We start from the raw sequence: 18,276 nt of genomic DNA, 5'->3' as shown, positions 1-18,276 counted from the left end.
GATAATTACAGGCGATGCCTTATCGTGCCACGGCCATCAACATCAAACCTGGATTGAAGAACGAAAGGAATGATGGGCACGGCACCCTGGAATTCACCATTGAGAGCTTAATAGTTGGCAAAATTTGAAATTCCGGCAACTTCTCCAACTTTGAACACGAATGAAATACCCGCAGTAATGAATTTCCATGTTCTGGATTCCAAAAGTTGGCTGTTACGACTCCAGAATCCAGATTTTGTAGTTGCATTTAAGCTTATCAGCAATATAATTAACATCTTCTGTGGTATTTATTATTCATGAATGCATTATTTTCAGAAGATGGATCATGAATCAGATAATTATTCGCCATTTTTGGTTTGAATAAAGTGTAAGTCGCCACAAACATCCACAGGTCAGTCCAAAAAGAATATCGCCCATTTGCAAATGAGAACCATGTCACAATGACGGTGGCACAAAATGGCCTAAAATTCCAAAGATATTTCCTGTATTTGCATCACAAAACAAAGCAATCAAGAGAAGATCCATTTTTTCAAAGCAAATAGGAGTACGAGGACTGCAGAGCAAGTGACCAGTACAGCATTCGAACAGGGAAATAACAGAGCATGTCGAAGTATGGTACACCATTTCCAACTACGCATTTTCCAACACTGCACATCTTCACAGCTCCCCTCCGCTTGCACATCATCAGGTGCTTCAGACGAATGACTTGTAGTCTTCAAATTATCTCACGAGCCTTCCAAACGTCCATCCTGAAATCAAATAACTAGACATCATGACTCATCTGCATCCATCCATAAAGCAATACTATCATACCAGAAGCAACCTTTGTTTTGCTTATTTCTTTCTTTTAGTTATGCTAAAAAAAAGGTACATTTTCTGTGGAAGAATAAAAATAATGGCAACAGGAAGAATTCCCTAGCAAGTAGAAAATCAGATGACGTAAAAAAGAAGAGTTACCATGAAGTCCAGAACAAGGGGGTAAAACAGTTGGGCTTGAATTTTGATGTTGCAACAAAAGAAAACCTAGTTCCATGACCCAAAGGAGAGGGGAATTCTCCTAGACGCAAAATTTGCAAGGATAATACTTATGATGGAAGCTAGTTAAACAGCATTCTGAGGATCACCATCCATAATAAGAGTAGCGAGGCTAGTTTGTTTGGCATCCATGTCCTAAAAATCAAAATACACAACAGCCACTGATACTGATCTTGATTTGATGCAAGGCTCCAAGAAGGCAAGGGATGCCTCCAATGAACATAACCATGGCATAAACAAGTCACTCTCAGGACATTAGAAGTTGGAACCAATCAGTCATTACAGCTATATTGCTTGAGTTTGCCACTTACATAACCATATATATATCTTAATAGCTTCCTGTTTCTAACTTGTAGGCAATTGGTAGAAACTGGTTGAAATCAAGTCTTCCATTCACAAGGATTAAAGGAGGAAACTCGGGTTCATAGATAATCTGTGGTCTAGTGAGATAATTTACTCCTTGTGAATAAAATCTACAACTGCTAGACAACATAACAAAATACAAAAGGGAAAAAGTAACATATAATCAAGTCAACATACGGGAATTAAGATCAATATATCTAGGATAAAAAATAATGAGGATAATAATCCAAGACAACCAAAATTCAATGCTAGAGTTTCTTATGCAAACACAATAAAAACCGGAGATTCTTGCTACTATTCTCTTTACAATGATTAGGCCTTAATAAAATATTAGCACAAGAGGTGCAGCCATCATAGTCCCTGCCTTGTACACGTTATATGATTATATGCACAACCAATACATAAATACACTGATAGCCTCTCTCAATTATATCCATACTTCTCTGGTGCTGCAGCCCTTGGATCTCATTCATAGACAAAAAATCAAGTACAATCAAATATAGCAATCAAGGAAGACTTAGTCCATACTCTAAATAGGACACAACCCTTTCATACAGAACTCAATTCTCAAAGAAAGTAGCCAAAACATTCTATAAATTCAGAGAAAAGTGAAAAAAATACAATCCAAAGAGGAAAAGGCTAAAATTCCCAGCTTAAGTTAATGATTGATTATTGGATAAAAGCATATGGAATTAACCTGGTGCATCTGAGTTTCACTAGATGAAGAAATCAACACTCATCAGACTTAAATTAGACTAGGAAACACACTACTGAAATGTCAAATCTTTAAGTGCACGAGATGTTATGATCAAGCATTGAGGAAATCCTAGATAGGACCACGAACCTTGAAATCTAGACGGCAAGTGATTTTAACTTCTTTACGCGCTTAGTGGCAGGGGAAATGCCTTTGATTACTTTCTTCATGGATTTCGCTCTTTGTTTCATATTTTTCTTTGCAGGCATCTCCCTAACTGGACCTGGAGGTATCCCTTTTTTAAGTGCACTTCCTCTAGGGGTCACAGATGGCGGTATTCTCAAACTTTGTGGTGGTAAAGGAGTGCTGGGCTTCCAGATCAAGTTGTTTTTCATGGAAAACCGGACTTTTTTTGCACTCTTCTCAGTGCTCTTTGCCATTGTGCTTGTGCCAGCTTCAGCATCTTCTTGGCCGTTCGATTCTTGATTTTCAGATTGCTTCAATTCCACCCTCTTCGCTCTCTTTCTCTTTTTGGAGAGATTACCGTTGCCAGTGACTTTAGGAAAATCACAGACACTAGTGACACCCTCATCTATGCCCACTTCTGCGGCAACTTTCTCAAATTGCCTCTGAAGATTTGCTATGGCAGATTCATCAAACCTTACCAAATTATCATCAACAGTCTTTTCTTTGCTTGAATTCTCCCCATTTGGTAAATCCTCATAACCATTCTCATCAGTCATAGAATCACTCTCACTGTGGGAACTGGAAATGACATTCCTTTTCTTCTTCTTAGCCTTTTTGCTATTGCCATCCGACTCCTTTGCCTTTTTGCTTTTCTTCAATTTCTTGCTACCAGGCGCCTTAGCAACGTCACCATTCAAACCTTCCACTCCCATACCACTATCAATAGGAACCAAAGCCGGCACCTTCTCTTCATCCTCGTCACCATTACTCTCTGGAAGTGCAATCTTGATCCCTGAGGCCACGAAATCCTTCTCTAACTTCAAAAACACTTCATGTAACCCCAAAACCACTTTCCTATTCCCTTGACAACACTCGACTGAAGAACCCAACTCATAAAACCTCTTAGAGAACCCCATTACCAAAGCAATTGAACCCAAAATCACCACCTCATCATTGTCCCCAACGTCATCACCCTTAATCTTCACCTCCAACAATTCCTTCCCCATCCGCAACAACAGATCAAACACATTACTCTTAATCTTCCCCAGCAAAACCTTATCACTCACCTTCCCCATTACACTCACAAAATTCCCAAAAATCACCTCCAAAACCGCCTCCTTCACGGGCAAAAAACCCTTCAATTCCTCAACAAAAACCGAAACAACATGATAATTAACACCGTTCCCTAAAAAATTATCATCAGCTAAAAAACCTTTTTCCACAAAAACCCTCATAAACCTTTCCACAACATCCAAAGCCCACCCCTTCTTTTTCAAGAAACCAAAAAAAGAATTCACAAATCTCCTAATCAAAAGATAAAACTTATCTAACCTCAACCCATCAATACCAGACCATTCCCTTCTCATAGTAACTAAAAAAACAGAGAAATAACTAAAACAAACAGATTCAACTTCAATAACAGTAAGTAAAGAACTCAATTTGTTGATTAGTTGGTTCTGAGCTAAAGACTTGTCAGCATGCCACATACAGTAAAACAGCCCTTTCCATATTTTCTTCATAGTTTCTTCAGAGATTTGAGGTTGTGAAGGTAACCATTTGTTTAAGAGAATCTTTAAGGACTTGTTTCGGGTTTTTGTGTCGCTTGATGCTAGTTGTTTTATTAGGGCTTTCGACGTTTGAGCTTGGATGTGGAGTTCCTCCTCCATTTTTCTTGATTGGTGAGAGAAGAAACAAGGGTTTTTTTTAAGGAATTTGAGAGAGGTAAGATGTATGTATATATGCCGACGATGTTTTCCCTTTTTCCTGATACGTGACAACTGACGAAGAGTGAAAACCCTAGGGGTAGTTTTAGGGAATATGGAGTTTTCTCTTCTTACAAGTTATTTTAATTTTTAAAAATATTTCATATTAGTCACCCAACTGTATAGGTAATCTCAATTACGTCCCTGAAGTTTATTCTCTAACGGGTCCCGTATATATTATTATTATTATTATTATTATTATTATTATTATTATTATTATTATTATTATTATTATTATTATTGAGATATTAGTTTATTTTCCTCGCACTACTTGTAAATAATTATGAGCTCAAATTCCACTTTTAAAGTATCTTATTACAGTGTTAGAATGATTACGGGCTCAAATCCTATTTCCATAGCATTAAGCTTCAAAATAATATATTACTAAGAAGGGTAGAGCAGTCCCTTTTTTATATATATATATATATATAATGATATTAATTTTTATTCCTAGTAAAATTTATAACTCGAAATATTAAATAAAAATAATTTATAAAAAAATAAAATTTTAAAAAATAATATAATTCATAACTCAAATTATGATTTGACATGTTAAATTATGAAGTTCAGACTGATTCAATATGTTACCATTTTAATATTAAAAAATAAATAATTTTTTTAAAGTTATATCATATTTTTTATCAGTCATTCGAGTTATTCTAGGATTCACCAAATTGACTAGGTTTAATTTTAAATCCGAGTTAGATAATAAACTGAGTTGAAAAGTTTAAAAATTAACTCACTAAACCAAATTTAATAATAACACTAAATAATTCTTTAATGGTGGAACTTATTTTTTATGTATTTCAAAATAGAATCACAGTAGTATTACACTAGTTATAATCTAAATAATAATGATACATGTAAATTATATTTTATTATGTTTGTTTTGCTTCTTATAGATAATTTAACATATGGATCATCACAGTTCATTAAAAATAATTGTCTTGTCATTTTCCTTTTTCCTTAATTTAAGGTTTTATTTGAGAAGACGGGTCTTTCAACAGTCTATTGTACTCTCACCACGAACATATAACTTTATTCCCTTTACTTTTTTGATGATTTCTTTACTTCATTTGCCAGGAAGAAGGGGTTGAACCATCAAGTATGGTGACCACTGCTACATCACTGAGCTGCAATGTCATCCATGGATGCCTTGCATTTTTAATCTGGAAACGTTAGCTTTGCGTATTATGTTAAGGATTATCTTTGTATTTTAACACGAAATACATAACGCCCCGATTCCATAGTATACTGGTTCCACCAAATTGCCAGTGCCAACAAGAGCCTTACAGTGTTTTGGATTCAGAAAACATGGAAAGGCCATGGGGGCCACCCCGATTATCATTCTTTTGATGACATGTAAATGTCAGGAAACCAATAATTGTTGTTGTAGTTACAAGTCATTGGTACAAAACAGGTCTTGCACCACAATCACGGATTCTTCATGGAAGCTTCTTGCTTTTCCCATCATTTGCTGGAACAACCTTGGGTGTAAGAATAAATTGTTCTTCAAGATACCAAGATGCCTTGTTCTTGATTCTTCTTTTGTTAGGTGTTTCAACTCACTTCATTATTTCCTTCTTGGCAGGAAAATGCCAATTTTGGTGGGTTGGGGTAACTCTTTTCCAAATAAGACTGACATACTCAGGATGATCGACAAAAGGATTTCTATTGTGCTGATAAAACTTGCAGACCCTGTCATTTCTCAGCTTCTCTTCTCTTGAAGGTGGATCAACTTCATTCCATTTTAGCAATGTAGAAAGAAGTCCCATCTCTCTGTTCTCTACAAAAACAAGTGACAAAAAAAGGCTAAGGCTGGCTAACATCGTATGCAGTTGGCTGCCGATCTTTCTCCTGTCAACTTATGACCATTTTTCTCAACTTACCAGTGCTTGGAGAATCAGAAAGGTGAAGATTTTGTCCACCTGGTTGATGAAGCCCATAACATACAGCCATGTACATTATTGCCCTTGCTATATCCCCTCTAACCTGCAAGTCAAGTAACGAGAATCACAAGTCAATGAGTTCCAGAAAAATTGAAGCCAGATTTTTGTTTCTTGTCTCTGTTTACCAAAGTTACGAGATCCATTATAAAACAGAACAAGCGAACAACATGAGCATATCAGCAGGAGGGCATTGGAGTGGGGCTATTAGCACCTCCTACATGCTTCCAGTGCGCTTGTGAGGAGCTGGTGTGATCAGATCTGATTAAGGTGATTTAATCAGTTCAGAGTTGGAAACCCAACTAGAGGTTTTCCTTTTACTAAGAAAAGGTAAAATCAGGACATTTCATGAAGTTTCCAACTAACTTGGAAAAAGGCCAAAGCATGCAACCTGGAATTGCAAACTTAGTAACATGATATAGGTACAACAACTGAAACATGGCAGCAACATCAGCATATTTCATAGCTAGCAGACATCAAAATTCCTGATTAAGAATCTTGAAGAAAAAAAATTCTGATTAAGAAACTTTTCCAGACGAAATAGGGCTCTTGATGAACTTGAAATGCTTTCTTTGCAGATCTTGTCAAGAACTTGTAATGTGAGGTTTGAATCCATTGATGAATCTTAAAATAATATCTTAATTTATTTCTTTTGGCTAGTAAGTTCAAAGGCAATCCTGCGTGATTCCACATTAGCAAAACACATTCTTAAACTATATGAATATATGAGGCTAAACTCTCACTTGACCAGTCCTAACTGCAGCGTCAAACAAATGCTATCTCTGCCCATTAAAAGCAACCTAAAGCATATCCTGGCTATGCACAACTTGTTACATGCTGTGTCCTCTGTTTCAAGATCATGCAATAACAATCAATTATATGCTGATGAAAAGCGTGTAGGTTCAAGACATGCAGAAAACCTTTGTAGGTGGTGTCCATCTCTTCTTGTCTGTTTCCGTGTCAAAAGCAGCTTCTTTGTTTGCAGGCTTTAGACATCGTATTGATTTCTTATTGCATTCTCCATAGTATTTGTTTCCCCGAGATGAATTTACTGCATGGAACTCTAACTATATATCAGTTAAGGATGGCATCAGTTCATGAGACTGAATTCTCAAGTGTACACGAAGAGCAGCAGCCTCTCTCACCATTCACATCGGCTGGGCGAATATTATGTAAATCAGTCAAGGATGGACCGCTAATTAGCCCATAAGAACGAGGCCACAAATGTTCCCCTGAAAATGCAGCAGTTTGAAAACTTGACATCGTTGCAGCCAACAAGAATGCCATGGTCAATAACTAGATTAAACAGGAAAGATGGTGGACTGTTTTTTGCCAAGTTTGATAAAATAAAATGTTCTGATATACTAGAACATATAGCATCACATAGGTGACATAATCTCTTGTACTGAGTGCACAATCCACCTAAAGCTAGAAAATACATGATAAAATTGTTTCTCAATTTCTCATAACTAAGATCTAGAAGAACGGAACATGTTCAGGGTGCATGTTAGTTGTCTCAGCATCAAAGAAATCCCATGAAAATTTTTAAGTACCATTTTAAAAACTCTCCCCTCCCTCCTCCCCCTTATCAACTGAAGGTACATTCATTAGATGGAAAGGTAAGTGGAAGCAGAACAGAGGAAGCATAGATATTGACGAGCTTTTGGCGACCCAGGTGTAAGCATAATTACAAAACCGAAGGGTTTTCACTTGAAAAACAATACAGCCAAAGAGGTGAACCAAGAAAAATAAAACAAAGAACGATCTAAGACATATCAGGATAGACAATGATCACTTGAAATAGAAACAATAATGAGCACACAAACAAGAAAAACCTACCAAATACAAATTTCAGTCAACTAGCCATTCATTTATAGGATTGGAAAAAATGAGAGATTAGAAACTTTAGCAAGGCCATGTGGCTCTGGCCAATTTCTACAAAAAGGAAAGCATCGAATATCTCTCATCTACACAAAGTTAGGGAAATCAAGGAGTAGTTTATTCTGATGTCATGACAACAAATTAGATATCTATAACAATCAATTAGACTATTCCCCTAAAAAAGGTATAATATTCCCGAACAACATCGTCAATCTCTTTCCCCTCCCCTCTTGTGCAACAAATTAGATATCTATAACAATCAAATGTTCTCTTTAAGAATGCGAATATCAGTCTAGCCATTCATAGGATCAACAAGAAGGCATCGAAATATGGAGTGGCAACTTTACGAGGTCAAATGGCTTTGGTAAATTCCTACCAAAAGGAAAAAAAGTGAACCAATTCTCTTATCTATGCCAAGTCATGGATATCAAGTAGTTTATTCTGATATCATTGCCGCAAATTAGACATCTATAACAATCAATGAGACCTTCCCCTAAAATGGTCTTTTATTTCCCAAACAACACTGTCGATCCCCCTTCCCCTCTCCTCTTGCGCAACAAATTAATATCTATGACAATCAAAATCATGAGTCCTAGTGTTAATAAAATGCTCTCTCTTTAAGAATTGAATGAAACAAGAATCAGAAAGACATTAACTGCATCAAAGTTTAGAATTTAGCTCACTCACTATTCCATCCTTCAGGTTTTCCAGCTAAGTTTTTCGAAACAGCTCTTAGAGAGTAAATTTCAACTCTGCATATACAAAACCCACCTCAATTACTACCACAAACAAAACTCTTAGCACCACAATCACAAAACCAAAAAAGAAGAAGAGAGAAATACATACATCCCAGATGAAGCTTGAGGCCTATCGACATTTGTAGCATCAAGAAACTTGAGGGCATCCCAGACCTCTTTGTAAGACAGTGACTGATGCTTGGAGATAACAGAATGAAGTTTCTTTTTCAGTGCTTTCCCTTCTAATCCCTTCACACTTGCATAGTAACTGCTAACATCCTCACATCCATAAGAAGAAGTGGATAAAGATGGATAATCTTGAGCCAGTGCTACAAGATTGAGGCAACACAACAAGTAAATGGAGATGACTTTAGACACCCCCCATCTCCATAATAAACCTCTGGAACAAGTACTGGTGCTGTTGCTTCTTTGAATATGGCCAAGTTTGAGAGCAGCGTGTGCCCTTAGTGAGGAAGACTTGTTCTAGAGTGTGAAAGAGGGGTTGACTGTGAGGTTGTATCTCCTGTCAGCTACTAGAAGATTGGAGCAGGAACCAGTAAACAGAAGCCCTTGAAACTGCATGTTTGGACTTCGTTCCTTCTCGATGGAAACAAGATAAAATACTATTGAGTAAATTATTTCTTCACTATTTTCTAAACTAATAACTCGAATTAATTATTTTGTTTGTTTTCGACTTGAATTTAAAATTTACATAATATCTCGATTAATTATTAAATTTTCATGGTCTCTAAATTAATAACTTTAATAAAAAAAAAAATTGGTTTTGATTTAAATTTTAAATTTAAATAATATCTCGATTAATTATTAAATTTGCATGGTCTTAGGGTAATAATTTATAGAAATTTAACTGTAATAAGCTTTCCAACATTTAGAAACTAACCTATAATTGCATTAAAAATTAGGGACTAAAAAAGAATTTACTCGATAACATTATCCAAGTTAGCGTTTAGTAACGAATTTGAAATTATGTTTTTTTTTAATTTAATTTTTTTTATTTAAAAATAAATTTTTAAGATTTTTAAACGCGTTTGGCCCTCTAATTTCCATCAAAATCCATGGAGAAAGAAGTTGATCCGTGTGCAGGGGTGGAGCTGGAATTATATAATAGAAAGGGTCAAAAATATAAGCAGTTGAAGGCCTCGTTCTAAATCTGCAGTAGGCATTTAATCTGTCAACTGTTTTTTTTATATTTAAACATAAAAATTTAAAAATTTAAAATATTTTGCAGGGGCCCGGGCCTCTGCCGGCCTCCCCCTTGTTCCGCCCCTGTCCGTGTGAACCCTAAAAAAGTCAGCTCCATTGATCCACCCAGAATACAATAGATAACGCCTATAATAGCACTGAAAGCCGTGAAGATTAGGTAGGGTAATGTGGATTGAATTTGTTGATTTTTATATTTTATTTATTATTTATGAAATAAAAAATTTAGATATTTATAAATTATTTATTGGATTTTGAATATTTAATGGATATCTATTATTTATTAATTAATAAAAAATAAAAATATATATTATGTATTATCCAAAAAAAAAAAACTAATCCCTTTATGTTCTAGGATACATTATAACAGTATAATTACTCTATTACTCCTTGGTAATTTTATATTTTGTTTTTAATTTGGGGTAAGATGATATTTTCACTGTAACATAAATATTTTTTAAAAATTATATAAGGTTATTTTGATAATTTTATTTTTTAATGCACATTAAAATTATTAATATAACCCTTAAATAAAATAATTAAATGTCTTTTGTATAGAGACATTTTTATATTTTTATATTCTCATATTTGATAGAATAATAAAATTATTATATTACCTTTACCATTCAAATTTTTAGCCTTGATTTCACGAGCTTAGTTGTAATTTAATTGTAGTTTGTTTGTTATTGTTGTTTAGTTCTAAAGATGTTTTTGGTTTTATAAAATTAAAAAAATACATTAAAAAATTGTTGACGAGTGCCTCACACATGTCACCCATTCCACCGCTATCTAGCAACACGTACGGCTGGCTTCAGTGATTGCAACCGTGATTTTACCACAACATTTGATTTGTCTTGACGTCCTTTTCTCTCTGGATGACGGCATGTATAGTGGTTCAGCATAGTTTAGCCCAAAAACACTTTTCTTTTCTTTCTTTCTTTTCCTTCTTTTTTTTCCTTGAACTGTGTGCTGACCATGTAAAAAATCATATCAGCCATTTAATTTATTTTTTCTTTTGATTAAGTCTTTCTTTTTTTATTTGCAATTGTTTTATTTACATTGATTATTTCTAATTGGATTTTATTTTCGATTTCATTCCTGGTCGTTTGATTTTTTTAATTTGTTATCATTCTTTTAATTACTATTTATTTTAAATCATTTTCTTGATTGATTTGATTTTTTTCTCAATTCTACCCTTAAGTATTTATTTTCATTTAATTTTTATATCGAATTTGGTCCTAATTTTTTTAATTTCTATTTTTTAAATCATCTTCTTAATGGATTTTTTTTTTACAATTCTAAACATTTTATCTTATTTTATTTTCCCTAAACATTTAATTTCATGAATTTATTCCTAATTCTTTTAATTATTTGTTTTTTGTTTTGCATTGTTATTTTGATCCCCCCGCCCCCTAAATTTCATACTTATTTGATTAAGAATCTTAATTTTTTATTTTTTAGGGCTTGCCTTTAATGAGGTCATTCCACCCGGGTCATGGATCCGAAGAATTAGCTCGAGTTGACTTCCATCTTTTCTTAAAGTATTTTTTTTATTTTTTTTCTGCTTTTCTATTTATAGAATCATCCCAATTTCATGTCTTAAGTCATGTGTTTGATTTGTTGACTTGAGTTGGCTGTCAGGTTCGCTCGATGCTTTTTTGTTATATTTTTTTGCCTTTACAAGTTTTTAAATTTTATATTTTTAAATTGACTTATAATAAAATTCTTGATAGGATCCAAATTCAAATATCATAAGTTGCGAGCTTTTTAAGATTTGATCATGTTCAAGATGTTTCCTCGAGTTTACTTGGTTTTTATAGATGTTTTCAATTTCACCTCTTATGATTTTTTTAATCTTTATTTTTTCAATTGATATTTATTTTATTTATGATTATTTTTTACTTTTTTCATTAAATTGCATCCTCTTTGAGTTTTTTCTATTATATTTTATTCTTATTTTTTTTTGTTGCTTTAGCAGATTTTTTTATTAATATTTTCTACCGATTTCATCATTTAAAATTAAATTAATTAAAAATTATACTTCTTCATTGAATTTGGGTAAAACATTTCACAAGATACAACGTTTAGATATTATATCAGGTTTAAGAGGTTTGCCAATAGCTCTGTGTTTTTTTTCCTTTTTTAAAAAAATTGATGTTTTATTATTATTATTATTATTTTTTAACTTTTGTTTTTTTTTTTGGTTTAATTTTTTTTTAACTTTTGTTTTCTGATCTTTTTGGTTGGATTCTATCGAATTAGCTGTTAATATTTTTTTTATTTTATCATTTATATTTTTTTAATTTATAAATCATCTATCATATTAAAATCAATTTCACTTCCTATGATTTTTAATCTTTTAAATTTAGTTCTAATTCTTTTAATTATATTTTTTTTGGTTTGAGATAATTTTTTTTAGATTTAATTCTCATTGAGTTTTTTCCTCTTAGCTTCATTCTTTTTTTACTTGATCCTTTTATTTTGTAAATTTTTTTATTAATAATTTTTTTAATAAATTCATCATCCAAAATTAAATTAAAAAACAAGCTTCTCGAATGAACTTTAACAAGTTACAAGTTTTTATAATGAGGCTAGATTTAAAAAATTCAACTAGATTTACATAGTTTCCCCTTTTTTTTTATTCTAATGATTTTTGTTTTTTTTTAAAAAAACTAATGTTTTATGCTTTCTATTTATTTAAGTTTGACTCTCTTTTTTTCTAGTTTTCTTTCAATTAGTTGTTTGATAGTTAAAATAGGGCTGGATGTAGGTTTATTTTTTTTTATCAGTTTTTATATTTTTATATTATTTAAATTATCACTTTAACTAATAATTTAACTAATAACCTGAGACATAAATTTTTTTGACCTATCACTTCCTTAAAATAAAAAAAATTTGTTTGGCCGCAGCAAAGGAAGGACAACATATCTAGTTTGATACTAACCAGTCGAGGATCTAAGATGGTTTATCAGCAATATAGCATGATAAATGGTTCTGATGGATGGGGGGTGAAGGGATGGAGGAAACACCAAAATTCGGGCCCAGAAAATTCAAAAGCCTTGAATGTTACAAGCTCAATCTCTTACTAATAATTTTTTACTTCTACGGCCAAATCTACCTCTCAAGACTCAAGATTGCAGTTCAACAACCAAATCCCTTCTCCTCCTCAGTGGAATGAGAGATTTCACCACCTGTTATTTGGTGGCTTGACCTTGTAAATACGAACAATCCAATTAGATGTCGTAAATGCCTCTTCCAAGTGTTCAAGTTTAATGTCCTTGTTTCCAATTTCGACCCCCCTTGCTCGATCATACCTGCCAGAGCACAGATCAATTACAAAAAAGAAGAAAAAAAACAAATGGAATGATCAACTTCACAGAACGAAAGAGAGTCCAAACAGTAATCACGAGGTAGTCACTTCCAGAAATGCTCCAACCAACCACACCCAGTGCATGTAAATTCTAAACAAATTGAGAAAGAAGGCAAGGGATGTCGAGCTTACCCTGGAGGTTTCCCATATTCTGTCACCAGCTCTCCAAATCGATAGTAGGATAGCTTGTACCTATTCACCAACAATACATGGTGTAACTTCTCTAAACTACAAAAATCGAACCGCGCTGGGTAACACGTGATCAATATATGATCATAATTCACTGAAGCTAGACTTTCTCAACGTTGGAACTCAAATTTTTCCTTGGTTCGCAATAATGTCAAAGGTCAAAATAGCAGATCAACTAAAGTAGCGCTGTAGATTATCAAGAAAGACATAGTTACAGCCAAAAGTATTAGATGTATCAAAGGCATGCAATTTTAGAGGAAAATGAAAATAAAAAGATTCAAAACCAAAATACTGGCAAGTAATTTTGTGTGTAGGACGAATGCATCTTTTACTATAAGGCATGTTTTGACACAGAAAAGAAGGGCTGTTTCGGTACAGCTATTAAAATAAGTTGGCATGACAACTAATGTAATGGGGAAATTTGCATGAAAAAGACATCCAGATAAGACTTATATGAGCGTAAATCTTTGTGATTCTGATGTGGGTATGCAGTGCTCAAATCAGAATTCCATATCCTATAATGAATGAAGGATGCAATAAGAATACAGAGGAAAGGCACCTTCAAACTCCTCACTCTGACAAACTACATGAGATCTGACAATTTTTGCAGTCTCTATAGGAAAAACTTGAAAGAAACCATATTTCAGCTTATACGAGGGGGGAAAAAGAATAAATAACAAATACTAAAACATAAAACAAGACTAATCAAGCAAATTTGAAACACAAATAAGAAACAGCAACTTACATGAGACAGTTCAACATCTTGGGAGCTGCACCTTTGTCAACACGATACTCTCCATTGACAAGATAGTCGGGTTCCTTAATTACAGGGAATACTCCGCCTCCAATTCTCACCATCCATAAAAACCTGGTGCAAATGAATAACTTTATTAGATACATGAAAAACTACAATCCCCACAAACATTAAGAAGATTGGTGTTATCAAAGTTGTTGCCCAGCAAAGCTCATAAACCAGAAATGAGAATAGCAGTTCAGACCATAACTCAAAGCTTCAACAATCAATCCAGCATAAGAAATCTTTCACACAGTCTAAGGTTTAATATGGGAGGGAAAATGAATTTAAGATGGGATCAACTTCTGAATTTAAGATTACATAAAGCCACTCCTGCCTGAACCAATTAGAATATGGTTCAAGGGTCAGGTAATGTCAATGGCATATGCTAAACTTTTCAAATTCAAGTTTTTTAGAAGAACGCAAACTATGGACTGTAAACTGATTCAGGATCTTATAAAATGCAGATCATGTTCAATTAAAAACATTAGAGCCTTACTTGTTGATATCATCAGAAGAATAGCCTGTAACACCCCCAAAGACAACTAGCACATAATCCACATCAAGTGATTTCATTATCTCATATGCCTCATCTTCATAAGATGACATTGCACGGCCAACAGTGGCAATGTGTGTATTGTTCCAGGTATTATTGTCAACAATAACTGTTCTGTTTCCCATGGCAGTGATCTGATACCCATAATCCCACCATGACATCACCTTAGCATCTGGAGGAGTATTCTGTCGAAGCCAAAAGTAAGCCTCACGGTAATCATCAAAGATCACCCTGTTACCATGGGCACCCCTTGCAGCCAAGACAATTGAAGGAGAAGAGTAGGCCTCTGATGTAACCCAGGTACAATGTATGACATACCTACTGAGCAAGTAAAATACACCCAAAAGCAATGCAATAGCACCATTTCTTTGAAAAGGTTGAGACTGATCAAGCAAAGCCTGCTCACACATCAAATACAACCAGCATTATATAAAATAATAACCAGAATAAAGGAAAAGGAAACCTCCCTCCAATACAATAGCACTCAATAGGAGTGTTATTCAAAAAGTTGTATTGGTCCAAATTTACTGGAGAGGGTAATGACCATGACCAAATAATGGCAGCATTACTGAAATCAAAGCTTCATAATTTAATCAACGCTATAAAGTAGCTATCAAAATTCACTTTCTTGCCAATTCCCAGTGAAGGAGTGGCCGATAACATTGACATCATCGTATAAATGCAACTCCAAACTCTTAAACACAAGGCAATTAACATTATCAAAACTACGAGACAAGAACAGCAATGCAAACCGATAGCTTCATTAGAAAACACCATCAGCAAAAACTCTTTGACTAAATGGATGGGTTGTCGTGAGAGCAGCAAGTCCTAGCATAAGTAAAATATATAAAAAAGAAGTCACACTAATAGTGCGGACTCTTAAAGTAGAGTTGAGCATGGCTGAACAATAATGAAAGGTGTCCTAAAACCAACTTTAGACATTATCCCACATGCGATGCAGAATAGCAACATTATTTAGATAAGTTGGTTTTCCAATATAGATAACAAGCTCATTGGCAACCAGATTCTGTCAAGCACCTAATTTATTAAGGACAGTTGACACAGACAAAGAGAATATAAATATACATTTCAGCAACAATACAACCAGTCATCTTCACAACCAATCAAAATAATGGAGGAGCAAAAAAACTCAAATCAAGTGTAAAGAACTCACCTTAGAAGAAGCCTTTCCACCACCTGTTCCCTTAGTAGAACCAGTTTGGGAAACCTTGCTCTTAGTCCTTAACAACATAGTCAGATCCTTTATAGTGGCAGAAACAGCAATGGCACCAATTAAGCATACCGCAGGTGTAGCAACAAGAATTAACCGAACCATGACACCAGCAAAATACATGCTTGTTAGGCCATACATAACAATGAATATTGTGGCATCTGACAGCCGCTTGAAGCAGAAATACAGACCAGCAGGGAAAAGGAAAAGGAGGATGTGGAAATCAAACATGAAAGATGACCAAGCTGTTGGCTGATGCTCAGAGACAGATGCAATGATGGGGATGTGATCCTTAGCATATGTTGGATCCAACAGAGAGTAAAATCTGCCAGTCCACGGTGAAATATACCCGGATGCTGTGCCAACTCCAAGAGCAATAGCACCTACACCCACTGCACAGGTCACAGTAATCCTCAAGAAGGCTTCAAACAACTTTTTATCATTTAGCAGATACTTAACCCAATCTAAGAAATAGAACACCTGAAAAAATAGTTCAGTGTTAGTGCATATCCAAAGAAAATTAGCGTTTTTGCTCTGACTAACATAGTTAAAGCCTATAATGGCAATATAAGCTACACAAATATCATATACAGTTACATAAATCTAAGAAATAGAGTTGAAGGCTCCACAAGCATCAAACTTTCACATTTTTGTGAGTATCTGGCAAAATCAAGCAAATGGATTAGATTGAGAGACTAAAGCAAAACAAATGACATGTTTAAACTGTGAAGACATCAAAACAAAAAACACATTCGAATTTCAGTAGTTTAACACTAGTAACAAAATCTCATTCTTAAGCTCCAGATAAAAACAATATCAATTCAAGGACTGTCAATTCATAGTGCTGCACTTAGAAAAACCTTTTGTTACTTGGCCTCATCCTTATCTACAAGAAACCCAACATAATAGAAGCAATTAAGGCAAACTACACAAATCCACTTAAAATCATTACAGCAAGTAGTGAGTAGTGAAAGAAAAGATTTAAGCATCAAACCTGCATCAAGAAGAACACACCCATAGCTGCCATGTGCTCACCGGACTGCACATGTTGAAACCCCACAAACCGAATCTGCATAGCAAGCAACATTCCCAACACATACATACAATTATAGGCCACATACAACCTCATCGAATACCTCCCGGTAATCAGCAACACCAACACATAGAGCGGTATCAAATTAATAATAAAAACATAACCTCCCCAAGCAGAAACCATATAAAAATACCCAAAAGCCGACGCCAATCCCCACGCTAAAGACCCCGTATTCACTGCCTTAACAAACAAATAAAAAGTCAGCAACAATGCGAAAATCGCAACCCCTTCATTATCATAAGACCCTGCAACAGATCGCGATATATAACCAGGACAAATCGCAATCAAAACAGCAGCAACCAACCCAGCACCAGTGTCCCATATCTCTTTGCCGAAAAAATACGCAACAAGCGTAGTATTCGACGCAAAAAACGGTGCTGTCAACACACAAACTTCGCGAATATGAACAGCAAAACGTAAGAATCGCAAACCCCAGTACATAATGGCTGCAGTAACCATCAATCCAGGATAAAGGGTTCCTCCAATGATACGTCCAAGAGGGTACCAACTCTCGGAATCGAACCAATTCCAGAATTCATAAAAACCCTTTTGAGTTAAGAAAAGGGTAGTTCGATAATTGAAGTAAGGATCGAATTCATGGATCATTGACTCATAACGTAAGACACTAAACAAACGAGTGATAAAAGCTAAAACATAGACTAAACAGAGTATTGAGACACGGATCAGGAGTTCTTGTTGTTTGGTCTTGAGTTTCAGTGATTTGAGCGATAGTGTTGACAGCAGATCCGATTTAAGAGACATTGATGATGGTGGTGCTGATGATTTTGCTGTGCTGCCGTTTACGGGTTCTGTTTTGGTGACTGCCATGGTTTGTTTCTGGAGAGAAATTGAAGAGGGGCTTGGTGATTCTTATGGTTTTGGCATTTTTAAGGTTTCATGATGGTGGTGTATGGAGTTTGAGCTTTGGGGTTTTAAGGAGAAGTGATGTGGTGTTATGTTTTTTTTTTTTTTTTAGTAAAGCCCTAATACATAATAGAGAGTGTGATTAGAGTAGGGGCTAATTAAGTTTTGTTTGGGGAAGTAAGGGTTAAATGACGTTTAATGATAATCCAAGTGGATTAGAGAGATGGGATGGATGATTTGTCAATTTATGATTAGCATATTCTAGGATAAAGGAAGGAGACCAAGACTTTTTTTATTTGGGATCTTATTTGCTAGAAAAAATAAATAAAAAAATTAGCGAGCAAGATAAATAAC

The 18,276-nt window shown here is 34.6% G+C and overlaps 3 protein-coding genes across 3 annotated transcripts; all 3 read right to left on the bottom strand.

Moving 5' to 3' along the window:
* Positions 1–392: 392 nt before the first annotated feature.
* LOC133678746 (uncharacterized) lies at positions 393–4,083 on the bottom strand. The gene is made up of 2 exons (XM_062101232.1): positions 2,243–4,083; positions 393–749 (listed from the first exon to the last, which is right to left on the bottom strand). Exon 1 carries the CDS (start codon positions 3,943–3,945, stop codon positions 2,251–2,253), a length of 1,695 nt encoding a protein of 564 aa, XP_061957216.1. The 5' UTR covers positions 3,946–4,083; the 3' UTR covers positions 393–749; positions 2,243–2,250.
* A 1,185-nt stretch (positions 4,084–5,268) lies between these two features.
* LOC133678818 (uncharacterized) lies at positions 5,269–9,187 on the bottom strand. Its single transcript, XM_062101333.1, has 7 exons — positions 9,140–9,187; positions 8,715–9,088; positions 8,556–8,620; positions 7,133–7,219; positions 6,908–7,050; positions 5,931–6,033; positions 5,269–5,827 (listed from the first exon to the last, which is right to left on the bottom strand). Exons 1-7 carry the CDS (start codon positions 9,185–9,187, stop codon positions 5,607–5,609), a joined length of 1,041 nt encoding a protein of 346 aa, XP_061957317.1. The 3' UTR covers positions 5,269–5,606.
* Positions 9,188–12,758: 3,571 nt separating this feature from the next.
* On the bottom strand, positions 12,759–18,146 carry LOC133678525 (dolichyl-diphosphooligosaccharide--protein glycosyltransferase subunit STT3B). Its single transcript, XM_062100851.1, has 6 exons — positions 16,960–18,146; positions 15,909–16,445; positions 14,678–15,132; positions 14,131–14,253; positions 13,329–13,388; positions 12,759–13,140 (listed from the first exon to the last, which is right to left on the bottom strand). Exons 1-6 carry the CDS (start codon positions 17,884–17,886, stop codon positions 13,011–13,013), a joined length of 2,232 nt encoding a protein of 743 aa, XP_061956835.1. The 5' UTR covers positions 17,887–18,146; the 3' UTR covers positions 12,759–13,010.
* Between the last annotated feature and the right edge of the window lie 130 nt (positions 18,147–18,276).

This window comes from Populus nigra, chromosome 18 (assembly GCF_951802175.1).
Source record: "Populus nigra chromosome 18, ddPopNigr1.1, whole genome shotgun sequence".
Taxonomy (NCBI): Eukaryota; Viridiplantae; Streptophyta; class Magnoliopsida; order Malpighiales; family Salicaceae; genus Populus; species Populus nigra.
Note: the sequence above shows the minus strand (reverse complement) of the source record. Positions and strands in the feature narration are given on the sequence as shown.

Bases quoted from the DNA above. Each gene is read 5' to 3' on its own strand.
- LOC133678746 (XM_062101232.1), bottom strand. From the start codon at position 3,945: ATGGAGGAGGAACTCCACATCCAAGCTCAAACGTCGAAAGCCCTAATA.
- LOC133678818 (XM_062101333.1), bottom strand. From the start codon at position 9,187: ATGCAGTTTCAAGGGCTTCTGTTTACTGGTTCCTGCTCCAATCTTCTA. The intron at 9,089-9,139 runs GTAGCTGACAGG...TTCACACTCTAG, and splicing joins GTTCCTGCTCCAATCTTCTA to AACAAGTCTTCCTCACTAAG. The intron at 7,051-7,132 runs GTGAGAGAGGCT...ATATATAGTTAG, and splicing joins TCGCCCAGCCGATGTGAATG to AGTTCCATGCAGTAAATTCA.
- LOC133678525 (XM_062100851.1), bottom strand. From the start codon at position 17,886: ATGGCAGTCACCAAAACAGAACCCGTAAACGGCAGCACAGCAAAATCA. The intron at 14,254-14,677 runs GTAAGGCTCTAA...CATTTGCACCAG, and splicing joins TCTTCTGATGATATCAACAA to GTTTTTATGGATGGTGAGAA. The intron at 13,141-13,328 runs GTAAGCTCGACA...GTGCTCTGGCAG, and splicing joins GAATATGGGAAACCTCCAGG to GTATGATCGAGCAAGGGGGG.